At 37.7% G+C, this 21,829-nt stretch overlaps 2 protein-coding genes across 8 annotated transcripts in view; both read right to left on the reverse strand.

Moving 5' to 3' along the window:
- The window catches only part of LOC138736468 (collagen alpha-1(XXI) chain-like), a 330,315-nt gene that overhangs the window by 279,550 nt on the left and 28,936 nt on the right, over nucleotides 1-21,829 (reverse strand). For all 7 annotated transcript variants that reach the window (XR_011340296.1, XR_011340298.1, XR_011340295.1 and 4 more), the window contains exons 2-3: nucleotides 6,821-6,960; nucleotides 2,254-2,814 (exon numbers count right to left, since the gene is read on the reverse strand). Coding sequence is in view for 1 of the 7 variants with exons in the window: in XM_069886041.1 (XP_069742142.1) it covers nucleotides 2,254-2,814; nucleotides 6,821-6,920 (661 nt within the window). In the remaining 6 variants the exon portion in view is untranslated. The remainder of the gene's footprint in view (nucleotides 1-2,253; nucleotides 2,815-6,820; nucleotides 6,961-21,829) is intronic.
- Nucleotides 6,881-21,829, reverse strand: part of msh5 (mutS homolog 5) — a 46,257-nt gene continuing 31,308 nt past the window's right edge. The window contains exon 2 of the mRNA XM_069886043.1: nucleotides 6,881-6,960. Coding sequence (XP_069742144.1) covers nucleotides 6,954-6,960 — 7 coding nt within the window. The 3' untranslated portion in view covers nucleotides 6,881-6,953. The remainder of the gene's footprint in view (nucleotides 6,961-21,829) is intronic.

Raw genomic sequence — 21,829 nt, forward strand, 5'->3', positions numbered from 1 at the left:
GGCCACAAAAGGAGGTGATGGAATCTGGATTGGATTCTGTGTTTACAATCTTGGAAGGGATTGCTCATCAAATGGAAAAAATGTCAATGCAGATGTCTACTCAGGTGACTCAAAGATTTATGGAAGTGATAACCAAAATGAATACTATGTGAAAAAATGACTTTTATGAAGCAAGATATTACTGTAGTTAAAAGTGATGATAGTAGATGCATAAAATCAGCGGATACCATACAAGATAAATTTAAAAAGATTGAAGAAGCTTTTTTTGAATGCAAGAATCAAATGGAGTGGAATGTAATAGAGAAAAAATGGAAAAAGTGGAGGATTCTTTCATGAATTGGGGGGATTCAGAAGAAGGAATTATTGAAAAAGATTGATTCATTAGAAAATTAAAGTTGAAGAAATAATGTAAAAATAGTAGGTCTTCCAGAAGATATAGAAGATTCTGATCCGGTAAAGTTTTTTTAAGAAATGGATTCCTGAGATGTTGGGCAAGGAATTCTTTCCGGATGGTATGGATTTAGATCGGGCACACAGAGCATTAAAGAAGAATCTGTTTCCAGGCCAATCACCACGAACAATTCTGATTCGCTGATTGAAATGATATTGCGAATGGCGGTGCAGAAGGCACGGCAAAACCAGGCTCCAATGATGGTTCAAAATAACAGGGTGTTTTTTTTAATGCAGATTTGAGACAAGAAATTATTAGAAGGCGACAAGAATTTAATTCAGCTAAAGAAGTATTTCAGCGAAAGGGATATAAATTTGCCTTTCGTTATACGGCAGTATTTAAAGTTTTTTATGGGAATTTTCAATCTCAATTTTTTGAAAATGATCATGATGCATTAATCTTTGCTAATTCATTGCCAGATTTACGAGGAAATGAACGATCGCCACTATTGCCACCTAAGAGGAGGGTAAATGGCAATGGAAATGGGAAGAATGGAAAACATGGAAAGAATGGAAAAAAAGTTGAATTGACGCAAAGTCTTCTTGATATTGAGGACCTGGAACAATCACTGGGACTGGAATCACTGGGTTGACTGTTTTTGTCTAAGTACTTTGTGAAAGTCTGACTGGTGGGGGGGGGGGGGGTGGATAACACTGAGCATTTTAGTCACCTGCCACTAGTGGGTTTTACCACACCCAGATTTTTAGGGGACTATTATTTTTAGTAGTTTGTTTTGGGATTGGTATTTTTTCTTTTTTTTGGAGTTTTTATATAGGGGGGGATTAGAATATTGAGGGAATTAGAAGGGGAGCATTATTTTACAGTAGTGGAATATATTATTAGATTAAGAAATGTCTAATTTGAATTTTGCAACTTTTAATGTCCAGGGTTTGAATAACCCAATTAAGCACAAGCAAGTTTTGGCTTATATAAGAAAAATTAAAGTTGATATTGCTTTCTTGCAAGAAACACACTTGACTGAAAAAGAGCATTTGAAATTGAAGAGAGAGTGGATTGGTCATGTGTTCTCTTCTTCTTTTAATTCTAAGGCGAGGGGTGTTGCTATTTTAATTCATAAGAAATTACTATTTGAATTGGAATCATTTGAGGGAAATGCTGGGAAAAACCCTTTGATAGGGTTGAGTGGAATTTTTTATTTAAGGTGTAAGAGAAGTTTAATTTTGGCCCTTATTTTATTGGTTGGGTTAAGGCTTTATATACAAATCCAATTGCTAGGATGGTGACAAATGGCCAAATTTCTTTACCATTTAAATTAATGCGATCAACTCGACAAGGTTGTCCATTGTCACCAGCCTTATTTGCATTGGCTATCGAACCGTTAGCTCAGACAATATGACAGAACGATAAGATTAAAGGAATGAAAATTGTGGATGATGAATATAAGGAAAGACTGAATGAAAAGTGAGCAGGAAGTTACCACATGTGCTTTTAGGCTTTATCTGGAAAATGGTAAACTAACAACAATAGACCACATGTTATGAATATAAATGGTTATAATCCACTTCATAGTTTTGGAGTTGTTAATTATGTTCATCTACAAAGAAAATAGTGTACTTATGATACAAACTATTTTTATGTCCATTTGATATCTGCCCCATTTATTTTAACATTTTCCACTATTGGAACAATAGAACATACAGATTTATAAGATTAGAAAACATATTGATGGACATATTTTCATTTTAGTGCTTTTTCACAACAGTGATCCAAAAATACTGAAATTTCATAACTGGACATTTTCTAAACTGAAGCAATTAAGCAAGTTTGTAATTTTGTTTTACCTTCACAAAGTTTCTGTTTCATTACTTCTCTAATTCTGGAGATGCTAGTGTAGTCTTCTACATGGAACACATAGGTGGATGATGGCTTATTAGCAATTGCTTGAAGTTCTGCATCTTCTATTTCCTGACCAACACCAATTGCAAATAATATAATTTTCCTTTTCCTGGCTTCCTCTGCCGACTCCTTCACATCATCCTGGGATTTTCCATCCGTCAGTACAATAGCTACTTTAGTCACGGCATTAACAGCCCTGGTTGAGGTAGCAAACACATTATTAAGTCCAAATGTTATGGCTTTTCCTGTTCTAGTGTTTCCACCCCTATATAAGATGGCTGCCATTGCTTCCATCAAGTCTTTATTGGACCTATATTTTTCCAATGGAATTTCTAACAAAGGATCATCACTATATTGTACAACACCAACTTGTGTAAATGTTGTCCCTATTTCAAAACTGCTGGATATGTTGATAATCCAGTTTTTGACTATTTCAAAATTATCTGGTCCTACACTGAAGGAGCCATCCAAAATGAAAACTAGGTCATTTGGAGCAGTTCTGCAGCCTAGAAGAAAAGAGAGGCATGTTATTACTAAAAAGGGACATTATGCAGAATGGATACAACAAGATATTAAATTTTACAGTAATTTTAAACATTTGTAATATTACAGTTGTAGACAGATTATGCCTGTTTTATATTTCCACTGATATTTGTACTTCTAGGGAATGGTAGTTGAGAATTCCTAAGATGAAAGCCACAAAGCTTTTTTTCATTAAAAAAAACATATGATTTGGCATCTTGTACTTTAAAGAATATCAAATATCAAGGCTTACAGGATACATGTCCAGATTACAAAGGGCACATAAATTAGAAACTGAATGGTATTTATAAATGTACATAAATAGGCTAACACAAATGGTCAATGATCATTGTTTTGTATCAACTTTACAATGCAACACAAGCCCCAGGACATTGTGTTACTGGACTGGCATTGTATTCATTATAGTGTGGGGAAGGGTTTAGCAGCAGATTGGGAGGGTGAGTGGGAATGGGAAGGGCAAGTGGGAATGGGGAGGACAGTTGGTATTCTGCCAGGCAAAAGGTGGGGGTACAACAGTGGGATCAGTGATTGGGGTGTGCAGGACTACAGCTTACTTTGTGTGCAGATTGGCAAATGGCAGAATCATGAGGAACCAGGTTCAATTGGTGGATTGATGAAGGTAACAGTTTGGAATCTTGAAGACCCATTGTGATAAAATTATTTGACAAAGAAAATCTACATGAGAAACTTTTCTAGCACTGAACCTTACAAACAAGAATATTCTTTGCAAAATCTCTCAGAACTGCACCACTACTTCTGAACTCACAGTATCTACAAGTAGCTTTTTGCCATTTTCGTGTGGTTCAAAAGCATGATCCACATACTACTTGAGGTAGAACATATTTTTGGTAGAGGAAATCAGACAAGTCAAGTATCATTTTGAATTTAAAAGAAGAAAAATATTCCAGGGGCTGGGTTGGAGATAAAGAAGATTAGCCCTTCACAGAATGGGCAGGGTGCAGCTTCTGCTATGACAATGGATAGAAGGAAAATTGGAGTTAGGGAATGAAGTAGGCGGTTGGCCATGCAATCAGATAAAGACATGGGATAAGGGATTAATCTAATACCTGGTGTAGAGGTTCAGATGCATGGTTGGGATAGTGGTACTGCTAGTTCAATATGTAATAGGCAGCCAAGGAATATTGAGAAGCAAGATGCTGGCAAAGGTTACTGAAAGAAATCACCAGCAAAAGAAATAATTAAAGGACAATCTCTTTTCTTTGGCTTGGCTTCGCGGACGAAGATTTATGGAGGGGGTAAAAAGTCCACGTCAGCTGCAGGCTCGTTTGTGGCTGACCAGTCCGATGCGGGACAGGCAGACACGATTGCAGCGGTTGCAAGGGAAAATTGGTTGGTTGGGGTTGGGTGTTGGGTTTTTCCTCCTTTGCCTTTTGTCAGTGAGGTGTGCTCTGCGGTCTTCTTCAAAGGAGGCTGCTGCCCGCCAAACTGTGAGGCGCCAAGATGCACGGTTTGAGGCGTTATCAGCCCACTGGCGGTGGTCAATGTGGCAGGCACCAAGAGATTTCTTTAGGCAGTCCTTGTACCTTTTCTTTGGTGCACCTCTGTCACGGTGGCCAGTGGAGAGCTCGCCATATAATACGATCTTGGGAAGGCGATGGTCCTCCATTCTGGAGACGTGACCCATCCAGCGCAGCTGGATCTTCAGCAGCGTGGACTCGATGCTGTCGACCTCTGCCATCTCGAGTACCTCGACGTTAGGGGTGTGAGCGCTCCAATGGATGTTGAGGATGGAGCGGAGACAACGCTGGTGGAAGCGTTCTAGGAGCCGTAGGTGGTGCCGGTAGAGGACCCATGATTCGGAGCCGAACAGGAGTGTGGGTATGACTACGGCTCTGTATACGCTTATCTTTGTGAGGTTTTTCAGTTGGTTGTTTTTCCAGACTCTTTTGTGTAGTCTTCCAAAGGCGCTATTTGCCTTGGCGAGTCTGTTGTCTATCTCATTGTCGATCCTTGCATCTGATGAAATGGTGCAGCCGAGATAGGTAAACTGGTTGACCGTTTTGAGTTTTGTGTGCCCGATGGAGATGTGGGGGGGCTGGTAGTCATGGTGGGGAGCTGGCTGATGGAGGACCTCAGTTTTCTTCAGGCTGACTTCCAGGCCAAACATTTTGGCAGTTTCCGCAAAGCAGGACGTCAAGCGCTGAAGAGCTGGCTCTGAATGGGCAACTAAAGCGGCATCATCTGCAAAGAGTAGTTCACGGACAAGTTTCTCTTGTGTCTTGGTGTGAGCTTGCAGGCGCCTCAGATTGAAGAGACTGCCATCCGTGCGGTACCGGATGTAAACAGCGTCTTCATTGTTGGGGTCTTTCATGGCTTGGTTCAGCATCATGCTGAAGAAGATTGAAAAGAGGGTTGGTGCGAGAACACAGCCTTGCTTCACGCCATTGTTAATGGAGAAGGGTTCAGAGAGCTCATTGCTGTATCTGACCCGACCTTGTTGGTTTTCGTGCAGTTGGATAATCATGTTGAGGAACAACATGATTATCCAAAGGACAATCTACTAATGTAACAATTGACCCTATACCTGTGGAGTAGGTAAGATTGCTTCCATTTAACTAATATCATATCAGACCTCAACTTATCCAGTGAGCTCTGCTTCGTTCAGAGTGTGGCCTGGAAATCATAAAACAATTTGTGCATTGCTTTATGGTCTCTCTGTGCATGTCCGTTCCATTTGTTTAGAAGCCAGATCAAATTTATGGAAGTGTGCTATACAATAACAAATGAAATGCAATCTAGTTTTAGATAAAACTTTTCTCATAAGATACAATAGCAATGTTCAAAAGGCATTTAGGCACAAACATGAACGAGTATTAGAGGTTTTCTTAAAGCAGACAGAAAGTGTTTCTGGTTGTGAAATTCCAATTTAAGAAGTCAAAATCTTAAGGACCTTAAAAATTATACATGTGGAAATTCAAATGAAACATATTTGCCTAAACTGTGGGGAGAATCTAGAAGTCTCATCTATATAGGGTACTTCGGGTAAAAAGCTCAAGTCATAGTAAGGAAATTAGATAAAAGCCAGATTTATACACGAGAGAAATGCAAAATGGAAATGTACAGAGAAAGATAAAGTTGAGTGAAGGAAGCTTGAGATAAGAACAAATATGGGGACAGTGTAGCAGATGTAAACAGCCTATTTCTATGCTGGAAGCTTTTCACTATTCCATATATTTGAAAATACTGATCATTAATTTTCCCAGTTCTACTGTCTCTACACCATTGAAAGAAAAAGTCCACTATACTGGCCTAAATCCATTGAGGTATCATGGCTAAATCTCAAGAAATTCAAGACAATTTTATTTGTATCGATGTCATGAGTATGAAAAATAATAACAGAAAGGTTTCTGACATTCTACCTGAGATTATGGTAATACCTGTTTACAACTCAGATGGGAGGGACAACAGAAAGGAATCACGTTTATTGAGATGGGTATGGAGGCCTATGCTTAAACAATAATCTTGACTGTCATACATTTGGAGCAATTAATAATTATGAGGTGTGACCAGATATGCAGATGACAGAGCAAGAAGCCATTGGGGAAACATTGTTGATGGTTTGATGGTTTTGGTGGAAGTTGGGTTGGCAAATCAGTTGAATCAGTAAGGTGATCAGGTCAGAAAATTAGTGCACTGGGAGTGAGGGGCAGCAGGGATTGACGGACAAGATTTCAGTGTTTTGATTGGGGGTAGCTGAACCTCTCTGGGAAGGTGAAAGAAGTAAGGGGCCTATAGGAGAAACAAGTAAAAACCTTCTTGAGTCAGGTTACAAGCACTGACCTGGGACCTGCTCAGGAAGGCCTATTTAAATTGCACAGATGTAGGCTTCACAGGTATTGTAAGACACAAAGCAGAAAGATGCTTCTCTGTTTAGCGATGTCACTCATCAATCTAATAAGCTAAATGTCTCAATATGCTCAAAATTAAAAGAAAGTATTGGTTTCTTACTAGATCTTATGTCATCATCCAAGGCTGTACTGACTTTTTGCAGCAGCAGGAACAGAAAACTTTGCAGGAGAAGATTCATGTTTTTTATATTCAATTCCATGTCACGTCTTTAAAGTAGCTGTCCAAATACCCATCAAAAACTGAAATTAAGAAAAATAGCAAGTACTAAGTCTTATGTATACACATGAAGAAGCACATTACATGTTCTTTTATTTATGAAAAAAAAGTTTTTGGAATTTGCAACCTCCTCTGAGCATTCTAATAATATATTTGGCAATGAAGCTGGAGAAAATTCAAAACAAAGGAATGAAATTTTGCTGAACCCTAGTCCAATAACTATTACTTCCAGAATTGTCCTTTGAAGTGATGAAGAAAATATAAACAAATACACACACGCCTATATCCCTATATACACACACATACAGATGCTCCTCAACTTACAATGGTTCGACTTAAGACTTTTTTGAAGTTACGATAGTGGTGTTGGTGTGACTGTTGTTATAGGTTCTCACACAACAACTGATGGACACTTTGGCTGTTGCTATATTTTGCAATTAAAAATGGGGTTTTTTTCAGTGTGTAATAAAAGGTATTCAACATTAATTATAAAGTAGGCTTTGTTTTAGATAAATTTGCCCAGCTGTAGGCTATGGTAAGTGGACTGAGCACATTTAAGGTAGGTTAAGCTATGATGTTCGGCAGGTGGGGTATTCTTTTTCGAATTATGATTTTTAAACTTACAATGAGTTTATTGGAACACAACCCGAGTAGAGGAGCACCTGGCAAATGTTTATATTTTCTGCAAGATTATGAGAGGCATAGATAGGTTGAACAGCCAGCACCTTTTTCCCAGGGTGATGGTAGAAAATATCAGAGGTTTAAGGTAAGGGAAGTTTAGGGGAAATATCAGGAGAAAGTTTTGTTTTATACACAGAGGGGTGGGTGCCTGGAATGCATTGCCAGGGTGGAGGCTGACACAATAGAGACATTTAAAATATTCTTAGACAGATGCATGGATGCAAGAAAAATAAAGACTAACAATTAGGCTTATATAACATCGTGGGCCAAAGAGCCTGTACAGTACTCTGTACTGTATCACTTAGTCACAGTGTATCACTTAGTCACATCTAATAAATAATTTGAGCCAATTTTCTTTGATGGTAGTTGATATCACTTTAATTATCACTCAAAATCATTAACTATACCAAAAAGCTTAGGGTACCACCCAGGTTGAAAAGAATAATTCCATTTTCTTCCAGCTCCAAACTATCTTGAAAGGTCCTTACGTGTTTACATACCCAACAGAATATACATCAACATGTCCTGGTTGGTGCATAGCTGGAGCCCAAGACTCCTATCACGTTAAAAATGCCACAATATTTCTGTGAAGCATCTCTTTGAAGATCAGTAGAGACTGGAGCAAATATTGATAATGAATAGGTAGCTAAACAGATTGAAAAAAGGCTGAGTTTAGCATTATTTGTGGATTGATGATGTCTGGAAGCATTTTCTTTTCCAAATGACTGCCTTAGCATTGTTTTCTTCATGTCTTTGGTAGATTTTTAATCAAAATGAAATCCCCACCCCCAAAGGCATCACCCACTGTAATCACAGAAAGTGCAAAACTTACCCCTGAATCTCCTCTCTCAACTTTATCCAGGGGCACAATCAGAGCTTCTGGGTGAGGCAGAGCTTTACATGCAAATCATCCGACTTAATTTACTGCATTTAATGTATTCGGCATGGCCTCCTTACATAGACTGGGTGTCCGATTCTCTGAACACCTGCTAGTTTCTCTCTTGCGTAAACTAGAATTTCCATTTCAATTGATTTATCATTCTCACAAATATATATCTGTTCTCTTCCTCATCCATTGCCAGGATGAGGTAAAATGTAAACTTGAAGAACAACACATCATATTCTCCTGAACAACCTTAAACCCAACAGGATGGACATCATTTTTTTCTTATTTTAAATAACCCCACCTCTATCTGGTGCCACTGTTTCATCTCTTCTTCATCTGTTCTCTCTTTTCTAATCTTTTCTCTCCACACCCCTCATCTCTCCCTCTGTATCTTTACCTCATCCATCTTCTGTCCAATTCCCTATCACCTCTTAGTCCCTTTCCCCCACTTCCCCCCCCCCTTGAAAACATGATATCACCCTTTCCTAATCTGGTCTTGATAAAGAGTCCCAACCCAAAATTTTGACTCTCCATGAATTCTGTCTGATCCGCTGAGTTCTTCCATCTTATCATTGTTTGCTCAAGATTCAGGCATCTGCAGATTTTGTGTTCCTCAACAATAAATTGTGTTTGGGGAAAACCAAGTAACTTTTCTCCATCAAACCTTTATGATTTTGGTTTCTAAATCTCACTCTTAATTATATATTTTTTACTTCTATCTTACCTCCATGTGTTGTTTATACTGAGTGAAAGAAAAGCTTCAACCAATACCCTACCAAAAGCCCACATGGACAAGTCAGAGAACTGCAGATCAGTGAGCTCAATGTCAATCCTGGGTAAATTACTGGAGTTGATTCTGGGGGACAGGATCTCCATGTATTTGGAAAGACAAGGACTTTTAAGGGATTGTCAGTGTAGCTTTGTGTGTGAGAAATCGGGTCTCAGTAATTTGATTCAATTTTTTTGAAGAGGTAACCAAGAAAATTGATGGGGCAGTAGAAGTTTTGCATGGCCTTTCACAAAGTCCCAGATGGTAGACTGGATGGTAAGGTCAGACCACATAGGATCCAGGGTGAGCTGGCCAAATGGATACACAATTAGCCTGATGGTAGGAGTCAGAGAGTAATGGAAAGTTGTAATTCAGATTGATGGCCTGTGATCAATGGAGTGCTGCAAGGATCAATGCTGGGTCCATTGTTTGTCATCTATATTAATGACTTGGATGACAATGTAGATTGCATGGTTCCACAAAAGTGGTGAAACACGTAGGCAGAGTGGTGAAAAAGATGTTCAGCATTACTTAACTTCACCAGTTAGAACAATGAATACAGTTCACAAATATACAAGAAGTCAGTGAGACCATGCTCAGAGTATTGTTTTTATTTATGGTCACTCAGCTATTAAGCTGGAAAAGATTCACAAGAATGTTTCTGGGACTAGTGGGCTTGAATTGAGGGGTTGTATAGGGTGGGACTTGTTAACCTAGTAAGGGCTGTATGTCTTTGGAACGTGGGAGAAAACAAGAGCAACTGGAGGAAACCCATATGATCACATGAAGAACATACAAAATCCTCAGAGATTATGCTGGATTTGAACCCAGGGTGATGGCACTGTAATAGCATTGTGCTAACTGCGAGGCTAACCTTGCTCCTTCTGATTTAGTATCCTGAATTCAGTATCCAGTATATTGGGGAAACTAAATATAGATTGGATTATTACTTTATAACACATGACTATTCTGTTCACAGAATTGGAGGAGCAAATCTGCAGAGAGATTGCAGATAGTTGTAGGAAACATAAAAGTTGTAATAGTAGGTGATTGTAACTTTCCACGTATTTAATGGGATTCCCATACTGTAAAAGGGCTGGATGGGATAGAGTTTGTCAAATGTGTTCAGGAAACACATAAATTACATAAATCAATATATAGAAGTTTCAACCAGACAGGTTGCAATACTGGACCTCCTATTAGGGAATGAGAGAGAACAGGTGGACGCTACTGTGTACAGGGAAACACTTTGGGACTAATGATCATAATGCCAATAGTTTCAAGATCATTATGGAAAAGGATAGATCTAGTCCTCAGGTTGATTTTTTGAGATAGGATCTGGTAAGCGTGGATTAGGATAGGTTGCTTTTTGGCAAGGATGTGCATTGTGAGAATAGCTGGATCCCAATTGAAAAAGTCACATACAATCTCAGGAAGAGATATAACACCTTAAAACTTTAGCAGCCTTATTTAGAGCATACAGGTACCTCACTGGCATCAATATAAGGTTACAATCGCTACTGGCTGCTGGCCAGTAGACCTCTGTAAAGATTTTAACACTGTGGTATTATTGTGTCTCCATATGTTTTAATGAACTAACTGACAATGAGATGCTTTTTTAGTGTTTCTTTTTCTTCGTCTTCTTTATTTAATAGGAAATTAGAGGGGAAGGGGTATGAAGGGATGGGTTCTCGATGTTTTATATTTAACAATCATACCAGATACATTTAAAATGATAAATAAAATATTAAAAAAGGATCTGCGTAGTAATTGGGGGGCCTTTAATGGTGACATTAGGGTTAGGGTTAGGCACAGAATTTGTACGTTCCTGTCAGAATTAGAGGCAAAGTTAACAGGCACACAGAACCTTAGTTTTCAAGGGATACCAAGGATCTAGTTAAGAAGAAAAAAAAAGTGTTCAGCAGGTGCAGGCATCATAGAGCAAATGAGGAATTTGTGTATAAAAAATCCAAGAAAAAAATTTAAGAACAAATATCAATAGTGGCTTAAAGAAGACACAAGATTATTTTGGCAGACAAGGTGAAGGAAAATCCTAAGGGCTTCTGCAGATTTATTGAGAGTAAGGGATTTCTTTGGTTATCTTAAAGAACAGAATGACCAACTATGTATGGAGCCAAAAGAGATTGGGGAGATTTTAAAAGTATTTTTTGCATGTGTTTGTGGTAGGGAAAGATGCCAAAGGAGAGATTGGTGGGAAGGGATGAGTGGATGAGGGAGTCACATAGGGAGTGGTCCCTATGGAAGGCAGAAAGCAAAGAGGTGTCTGGTGATGGGATGATGTTGTAGGTGATGGAAATTGTGGAGGATAATGTATTGGATGCAGAAGCTGGTGGAGAGGTAGGTGAGGACAAGGGGAATCCTGTTTTTTGTTCTATGGACAGAGTGGGAAATGGAGGAGTTGTGGGTAAAGGATGAGTTGATGGTGGTAGAGGGGAAGCCTCCTTTTTGGAAGAAGGACATCTTGGATGATCTGGACTAGAAGACCTCATCTTAGGAGCAGATATGATGGAGACAGGTGAATTAAGGGAAAGGAATAGAATCCTTGCAGGAGATCAGGTGTGAAGAAGATGGCTGTGAGGACATGGAACCTATACAGATTAAAGAAAAGGAGCTACTTACTCACGAGGCAAATAAGGATAGATAAATCCCCAAGGCCTGGCAAGATATTACTTTGAACTTTGAGAGGATAGCGTAGAAATTACAGGGTCTTTGGCAGAAATATTTGAAATGTTAATACCCATGGTGTGTGCTGAAGAATTGAAGGACAGTTATTGCTGTTCCATTGTTTAAAAAATGGCTCCAAGAATAATCCAGAAAATTATTGGCAGGTGTGCATGATGTCAATAGTGGATTAAGTTATTGAAAGGTATTCTAATAGAGAGATTATACAAGTAGATGGATAGATAGAGACTGATTAGGGATTGTCAACATGGATTTATTGTGTGTGGTAGGTTGTGCATTTTTGAGGTGATTACCAGGACAGTTGATTAGAGAAAGGATGTGCATATTGTCTACATGGACATTTGTTAGGCCTTTTACAAGGTCGTGCACGGGGGTTTGGTCAATAAATTTCAATCACTTGGTATTCATGATGAGGTAGTAGATTAGATTAAACATTGTCTGCAGGAGAAGGCAGAGAATGGTAGCAGATGATTGCCTTTCTAACTGAAAGCCTGTGACTGGTGGTGTGCTTCAGGGATCAGTGCTGGTACCATTGTTACTCATAATCTATATCAACGATCTGGACGATAATGTGCTGAATTGGATCAGCAAGTTTGTATATGGCAGAACAATTGTAGCTGTAGAGGGCAGAGAGGAAGGCTTTCAAAACTTGCAGCAGGATCTGGACCATTTTGAAAAATGAGCTACAAAACAGCAGATGGGATCTAATGCAGACTTATGTGAGATATTGCACTTTGAGAGAATTAACTAAAGTACGACATAAACGAGAAACTGCAGGGCACTGAAGAGGGCGGTGGAACCAATAGTTCTGGAAAAACATGCATACTTCCCGGAAAGTTGTGGCACAGGTAGATAGGGTCATAAAGAGAGCTTTTAGAACTTTGTCCTTCATCAATCAAAGTATTGAGAAGAAACATTGTAATGTAATGGTGAACTTGTATTAGTCATTGGTAAGGCCAAATTTGGAGTATTGTGTTCAGTTCTGTAGGAAAGATATCAATAAGATTGAAAAACTGCAGTGAGTATTTACAGGGATAGATTAGGACTTTATTCCCTGGACCATCAGAGAATGAGGGGAGATTGGATGAAAAAATTATGAGGAGTATAGATGGGGTAAATGCAAGTGGGCTTTTTCCGGAGGTTGAGACAAGAAAAAGAGGACATGGGAGAAAGGTGAAATGTTTAAAGGGAACATTGGAGGAACTTCTTCATGCAGAATGGTGTAACTGTGGAACAAGCTGCCAAATGAAGTGGTGGATGCGGGCTTCATTTTGACATTTAAAAAAAAAATTGGATAGGTGCATTGATGGGAGGGATATGGTCCATGACAAATCAATGGGATAAGGAAGAATAATAATCTGGTACAAACTAGATCAGATGAAGGGCCTGTTTCTGTACTGAGGTATATTATGATTCTATGGTTTTATGGTTGATCCTGAACTTCCAGTTCTTTGTCATTCCCAATTTTAAATCTCTTCCTCATTCTGACTCTCTGACTTTGTACCCCCAACTATGTTTCGATAAAACTTAATATAGACCTCATCCTTAGAGCAAGAACAATGCAGCTTCCTAGACTCCATTTCAGATGTTCAGCCATTCCAGTCTAGCATCTCACATTTCCAGCATTCAGTGATCTATCAATTTCAGATTTAAAGAATCTCTTATTTACATAACTTTTCTTATTTATTACTCTCTTTCAGATGGTCACCACCTCTGTGCCAATTAACCTTTCCTGGCCCCAACTTAGGACAGAACATTCTTGTTCCTTCCAGTCCTTTTCTGTTGCTCCTCCATGATTCCTCTTTGTGCATTTCCTAGTATGATTTTAGATTTTAAACACATGCTATATTTTCCCTAATCTTTTCAATGAAGTGACTTCCTTCCATATGTTCTTCTGCTTCTGGAAATAGAAGGCCAGATTTTACTGCTCCTTCATCACCAACCACTCCATTATTCCTGAGACTAACTTCCAAGAACTGAAGTCCAGCACATCCACAGAGATTACTTTGGCAGAGATTTCTATCAATGCTTAAAAAAAGAGTTTGAAAGTTCCAGAAAAAAAAATCAAACAGAACAGCAGGTATCTTTTGGAATAGTTGTTTCCAGTTCCTCTCTTTAAAAAAAAATCAGGAAATATTGTAAACAACAAAAAAATATTCTTTTTGAATCATGGAACAATTAATTTATTATATTCATTCATCAAGTTGTAAAGGTTAAATTCACAGCCATATAAATGGCAACCAGCTGTTTAGAAATACAATTTGACAAAAGGCAAGTTTAAGGAAAATAATCTTTGGTACCTTGAAAAACATTTCCTATATAGTACTCCTTACAAATCCTTATACTTTTCTTCCTAGGCATGACATACTTAAAGATAAAACAATCAACATTAAACCAACAATATGCATGATTAAGAATTAACCATGTAAATATTCAAAACTTGATGAAGTAGAAATGATGGGAAATGCTGGAATATTCTGAAAAATTCAATGCTTCCACAAATTTAAATTTATTTTAGTTGTCATGTTAATATCAATGCAATAGTTGTAAAAATAAATCAGTGACAATATTAGTGAAAATTACTTAGCTATTAAATATTTGATATTTAAATCACATAGGTACACCTATTTTTATTTTCTTGCCTACTGCCTTGCAGTAATTTTCAGCTGGCAAAATGCTCATTGACTTCTTGCATGTCAAGACAATGATCTAACTTCACAACATATTCAACAGGTTAATTATCCAAAGTTCCAAAAAGCTTCTAATCATTAAGTCATTCACAGATGCAGTCCATGAGCTGATGTGAACTTTAACTAACTTTCTTGTATGCAACAAAATTAAGTATTTACCATGATTTGATTTTAACAATAACTTGAATTTTTCCATTTAATAAACACATTGAAACAAGTCATATTTATTAAGCATGACTTTAGCATAACTCCGTTAAATCTTATTTCATAATCACTTAAAAATGTTGGCTCATCGGTGTTAATAGCAAATAAATAATTTCAACCAGTATTTTTGAGGGCATGGTCTAATCTAGACACATTGCAAAAAGAAATACCATTCTAATTTCGAATGAAGAGCAAGTTCTAGAAATACATCAATTTTTTTAGTAGCTGCAATTTTTTTTTACCTTAACTTTTCTTAAACAAATGAAAAACACATTGTAATGAATTCTCTGAGAAAGTTAGCTTTCTTCTATTCATTCATGATATGGGTTTCACTGGCTGAGCCAGTATTTATTCCCCATTCTTAATGACCCCTTAGGCCAAATGACAGGTAGCTAAGATTCAAACAAAATGCTGGACCTAGAATTTCATTTTGGCAACATCTTGAAAGACATTAATAACTTGGTTGTGTCGTAACCATGAATCCACATTTCATTTAATTAAATTTAAATTGCCCTGCTACCCAAAACAATATTCAAACAAGTTTCCAGGTTAATTAATTTAATACTAATCTAGTGAATTAACGAATATGATAGCATATTCTAGTACCTATGTTTTCAATCCATGCCAAATCTGAAAATAAGCCAAATGCTTTCTTATTTTTCACCTTTTATGACCTTTAGTTGCACACAATTCATGGAGAAGTCAATGAGAATGAAATGCTTAAAAAGATGCTTACCTTCCAGAGGACAGACAGTAAGTTTTCTATCAACTGCAAATGTTAAGTTGGAAATATGGAATTATGTTGTTAAAGTCTCTCGACACAAACGATTCATTCTCACATTGTTCCATGTGAGTCCAGCAAACTTTCATTTGCCAATAATCTCACACGCAGCATTAAGGAGGCACATCTCAAAGGGAGAAATCCTGCATTTGGTATATTGAAGGACTGTTCCACGTTTGCTTTGGTGAATCCAACAATATAACTACTCTTAAGAAGTTCAGATTGACAATTCCCATGGTAACATCTGTTGCTTAGTCATAAACCAAAACTTTCCAATAGTTATGTTTTCTGTTTTTCCAGATAATATTGGAACTATTATCCTTTCCATTCTCCTCTATGCTTCACAAAATAAATGTACCTGCATTTCTGCATTAAATTTCCAAAAATAAAATAAATGAGTGCCACTAACATTAAATCTCCAAAGTGAATTTGCCTAAATTAACAAACTCATTTTTGGGCGATTTAAAAAAGAATTTAACCTTATTATGTTTAACAGTTGATTTTTATTGTGCCAAAATACTCTAACAGTGACCTCTAGAGGGACTGGATGGCAGTTTTTCAATGTTAAAAAGCAGTTTAATCTATTAAAGGCTCTAAATGTGATAATATGCACTGGAATGGCAAAGCTCAAGAAATCTGCTTACAAATGGTGCAGAATGTTCTGAAAAGTTATGCCTTGATCAACAGCATCCAATTTATTTAGTCTAATGCTAGCTAACTCATGCTAGGCGAGATGGATGCCATGAAGGAATTGATGGGGTGGGGATAAGGATGACTTTCATTGCAGCTGGAAGTTAATCCAGAAGTTTGTGCAGGTTGCTAGAAAATGCTATAAGCATAGGAAACAGAAGGCATCTTGCATTTTAGAAATGATACAGCATGAAAATCATTTATTAGCCTTATTGTAGTGATGTTAAGTAAATATACTATCATATCTGAATTCATACCAATTGGATGACGAGCATTTCACATGGCTCTGAATAAAAATAAACAAATGTCAAACAGGATTTCTTCCTAATATTCATATGCAACACTACATCTATGCTGGTCTAAGCTGCAGACTCAGATGGGTTCTTGGCAGGGCTTGTATGCCAACACATCCAAAAAGGTGAAATAAGACCATTAACCAAGAAGCACCTCTTCTGAAGGAACTCGATGCTTTCTATGCACACTTCAGAAGGAGGAAAGAAATAATGGTCACTTGCGAGTCCCCACATTCCCTGGTGTCTCTGTGCTTCAGATTCTGGAAAACAGAACCTTCAGGAGGGTGAATCCTCAAAAAGTACCCAGTCCAGATGGTATACCTGGCTGCATTCTTTTATTTTTTATTTTTATTTTTCACACTATGGACCATATTAATCAAAATACACACAAACATTTCCCTCTTGAATATACACAGTGTCATTTTCTCCCCTTTTTTCCCCCCTCCCTTCCCTCCCTCCTTCCCACCCCCCTCCAAACCCACTAAACATTCAACATATACAATAAACCCATTAAACAATGTCATCACACAATGAAAATAAACAAGAAAATTGTGTCATCTACTTTTACACACTGGATCAGTTCATTTCGTCTTCTTCCCATTCTATCGTTTTAGGGGGTGGAGGTCCGCGTGTGTTCCATGTACGGTTCCTAAATTTGTTCAAATAATGTGACTTTATTTTTTAAATTGTATGTTATTTTTTCCAATGGAATACATTTATTCATTTCCATGTACCATTGCTGTACTCTCAGGCTCTTCTGATTTCCAAGTTGACATTATATATTTTTTGCTACTGCTAAGGCTATCATAATAAATCTTTTTTGTGCTTCATCCAGTTTATTTCTTATATTACTTAGAAGAAAGATCTCTGTATTTTTTGTTATGTTGCTTTTTGTGATTTTATTTAATACCTGATTTAGATTTTCCCAAAACATTTTCACTTTCTCACATGCCCAAATTGCATGCATTGTTGTTCCCGTTTCCTTCTTACAGCGAAAACATCTATCTGATAATGTTGCATCCCATTTATTTAACTTTTGGGGCACATGATATGTAGCCTGTATAACCAATTATATTGTATCATGCATAACCTCATGTTTATTATGCTTCTCATAGTTCTGGAGCATAGCTTTTCCCATATTTCATTTTTTTATCTTTATGTTTAGATCTTGTTCCCACTTTTGTTTGGGTTTATAACTTATTTCATCATTTTCTTTCTCTTGCAGCTTGATGTACATGTTTGTTATAAATCTTTTAATTATCATTGTGTCTGTAATCACATATTCAAAGCTGCTTCCTTCTGGTAATCTCAGTCTGCTTTCCAGTTTGTCCTTTAAGTAGGTTTTCAGTTGGTGGTATGCAAACATTGTACCGTGAATTATTCCGTATTTGTACTTCATTTGTTCAAATGATAATAAATTATTACCCAAAAAACAATTTTCTATTCTTTTGATCCCTTTTCTCTCCCATTCTCTAAAGCAGGGGTGTCAAACTCAAATTCACGGAGAGCCAAAATTAAAATCTTGGACTAAGTCGAGGGCCGAACTAAATATTTATTGAAAATTTTCAACAACATCTGCATGTTTTCTCTTCTTTCAACATGTAATGTTAAACTTTTTCTTATTAAAATAAATGTTTAATAATAGTTTTGGATAAACTCTTTCCAGAAGCATTAACAAATGAGAAATAAAATATTCAATAAATAATATTTCTCTATAGAGGATTTGTCAAATGTTGCTAGTGTGCTGTCGAATAGTAAAATCTGAGGCCTATTGAGAATGTGGGAGAATAACATGATTCCTGAAACAATCAAATGGGTGACTGATTGTGGGCATTAACTCTATCAGGGTTATCTGCCATGCCCTTTTTCCATTGGTACAGATATCCTTTGATTTACACACTTTTCAAGTTTTATGCCTAATGAGCTTGTATCCAGGTGCAGGACCATTTTTAACCAGGAATATATTTATTACTGTGACATGAAAGTATTGGAAGATCATTCTATCCTGAGATTAAAGTTCATAATCCTTACTCAGGCCTGTGTGCGGGAGGGCGGGGTTTGCAGGCGATCGGGTTGGACAACGACAGTGCGGGGGCATTGGCTCTCGCTGCAGGGCGGCATCTCGGCGGATCAGCGGCCCCGTCACCGTGAGTCGCGGGTCGGCCTGCGGCAGGGAGGGGGAGTGGGCAACGGTCCTGGCGAGGTCAAGCCCGAGGCCTCCGGTTCCGGGCGCTGGGAAGCGGCCTTGGCTTCCCGACACCGGCCAGGCCGCGTTGCGGTGGGGGGGGTGGGCGGGGGGACACGACAGTGCGGGGGCATCAGCTCTCGCTGCAGGGCGGCATCTCGGGGGATCAGCGGCCCTGTCACCATGAGTCGCGGGTCGGCCTGCAGCAGGGAGAAGGAGTGGGCAATGGTCCTGGTGAGGTCAGGCCCGAGGCCTCCGGTTCCGGGCGCTGGGAAGCGGCCTTGGCTTCCCCTGACACCGGCCAGGCCCCAAAACCAGACTCCACGGTGAGACCCTGCAACGTAAACAGAGGAAGTGGGGGCGATTAGCAGGCTGACTACAATGCATTCTGGGATTTGTAGTATTAGCTGTGCATGCGCTATACTGGCGCGGCGGCCAGCGGGCCACCTCTAATACATTTTTGAAATGATCTTGCGGGCCAAATATAATTATATCCCGGGCCAAATTTGGCCCGCGGGCCAGAGTTTGACATGTGTGCTCTAAAGGAAAGGTTATCTACTGTGAAAGGGATTAGTTGATTTTGCGTCAATAATAATTTTGGTAGTTGGTAATTTGTTTTTTTCCTTTCTACGTGAATCTTCTTCCAAATGTTGAGCAGATGGTGCAGTACTGGTGAACTTCTATATTGCACCAGTTTTTCATCCCACTTATAAAGTATATGTTCTGGTACCTTCTCCCCTATTTTATCTAGCTCTATCCTGGTCCAATCTGGTTTTTCCCTTGTTTGATAAAAATCTGGCAGATAACAATTGTGCTGCTCTATTATAATTCTTAAAGTTTGGTAGCTGAAAACCACCTTGTTTGTACCATTCTGTTAGTTTATCTAGCACTATCCTCGGTTTCCCCCCTTTCCATAAGAATTTCCTTTAGCTCATTGAAGAATTTGTCTGTTAAGGGAATTGGTAATGATTGAAATAGGTATTGCATCCTTGGGAAGATATACATTTTAATGCAATTTACCCTTCCTATCAGTGTTAGTGGTAAATCTTTCCAATGTTCTAAGTCATCTTGTAATTTCTTCATTAATGGCGGATAATTTAATTTGTATAGATGGCCTAAATTATTATCTAGTCTAATACCTCGGTATAGGATTGCTTGTGTTTGCCATATAAATGGTGATTCTTTTTTAAACTTTGTGAAATCCCCATTATTCATTGGCATCACTTCACTTTTATTTGCGTTGATCTTGTAACCTGATATTTCTCCATATTCCTTCAATTTCTTATGTAATTCTTTTATTGATAATTCTGGTTCTGTTAAGTACACTATGATGTCATCTGCCAATAAATTGATTTTATATTCCTTCTCTTTTATTTTTATCCTTTTTACTTTATTTTCTGTTCTTATCAGTTCTGCCAATGGTTCTATTGCTAAAGCGAACAGTGAGGGAGAGAGTGGACATTCCTGTCTAGTTGACCTGTTTAATTTAAATTGGTTTGATATATATCCATTTACTCTCACCTTCGATATTGGACCCTTATATAATGCTTTCATCCAATTAATATATTTCTCTGGTAGGTTGAACCTCTGTAATACTTTGAATAAATAATTCCATTCTACCTTGTCAAAGGCTTTCTCTGCGTCTAAAGCAACAGCCACTGTTGGCATCTTATTTCCTTGTACTGTATAGATTCAGTTTATGAACTTACAGACATTGTCTGTTGTTCATCTTTTCTTAATAAATCCAGTTTGTTCTAGTTTTACTATTTTTGGTACACAATCTGTTTGCTAATAGTTTTGCTATTATCTTATAATCTGAGTTAAGTAGAGATATTGGTCTATATGATGCTGGTATTAGTGGATCTTTCCCCATCTTTGGTATTACTGTAATTATTGCTGTTTTACATGAATCTGGCATGTTTTGTGTTTCTTCAATCTGGTTCATTACTTCCAGGAGAGGAGGAATTAGTAACTCTTTAAATGTTTTATAGAATTCTATTGGGAGTCCGTCCTCCCCAGGCATTTTATTGTTCAGTAGCTTTATTAATATATCTTGTATTTCCTCTATTTCAAATGGTTTTATCAGTTTGTTTTCCTTCTCTTCTTGCAATTTCGGTAGTTAAATTTTAGCTAGAAACTCAACTATTTTGTCTTCTTTCCCTTCATTCTCAGTTCGGTATAATTGCTTGTAGAATTCCTTAAAGTTTTCATTGATCTCTGTTGGGTTATATGTAATTTGTTTGTCCTTTTTCCTTGATGCCAATACCGTTCCATAGCTTGTTCTGTTTTAAGCTGCCAAGCCAGTATTTTGTGCGTTTTTTCTCCTAGCTCGTAATACTTCTGCTTTATTTTCATTATGTTCTTCTCCACCTTATACGTTTGTAGTGTTTCGTATTTTATTTTTTTTCCACCAATTCTCTTCTTTTTGTTGTATTTTCCCTTGTTGCTTGTTCTTTTTCTGTACTTACTATTTCTCTTTCTTGTTGTTCTATTTCCCGATTGTAGTCCTTTTTCATCTTAGTTACATAACTTATTATTTGCCCTCTGATGAAGGCTTTCATTGCATCCCATAATATAAATTTGTCTTTCACTGATTCCGTATTCATTTCAGAGTACATTTTAATTTGGTGCTCAATAAATTCTCTAAAATCTTGTCTTTTAAGTAGCATGGAGTTTAATCTCCATCTATATGTTCTTGGTGGGATGTCCTCGAGTTCTATTGGTAATAACAGGGGTGAGTGATCAGATAACAATCTAGCTTTATATTCCAATTTCCTAACTCTCCCTTGGATAAGGGCTGAGAACAGGAACAGGTTAATCCTTAAGTATGTTTTATGTCTACTTGAATATGAGTATTCCTTCTTCTTTGGATGTTGTCTCCTCCATATATCCAAAAGTTGCATTTCCTGCATTGATTTAACCATAAATTTGGCTACTTTGTTCTTTCTGCTAATCTTTTGTCCAGTTTTATCCATCTTTGAATCCAAATTAAGGTTAAAGTCCTCTCCTA

This window comes from Narcine bancroftii, chromosome 6 (genome assembly GCF_036971445.1).
Source record: "Narcine bancroftii isolate sNarBan1 chromosome 6, sNarBan1.hap1, whole genome shotgun sequence".
NCBI classification, from domain to species: domain Eukaryota; kingdom Metazoa; phylum Chordata; class Chondrichthyes; order Torpediniformes; family Narcinidae; genus Narcine; species Narcine bancroftii.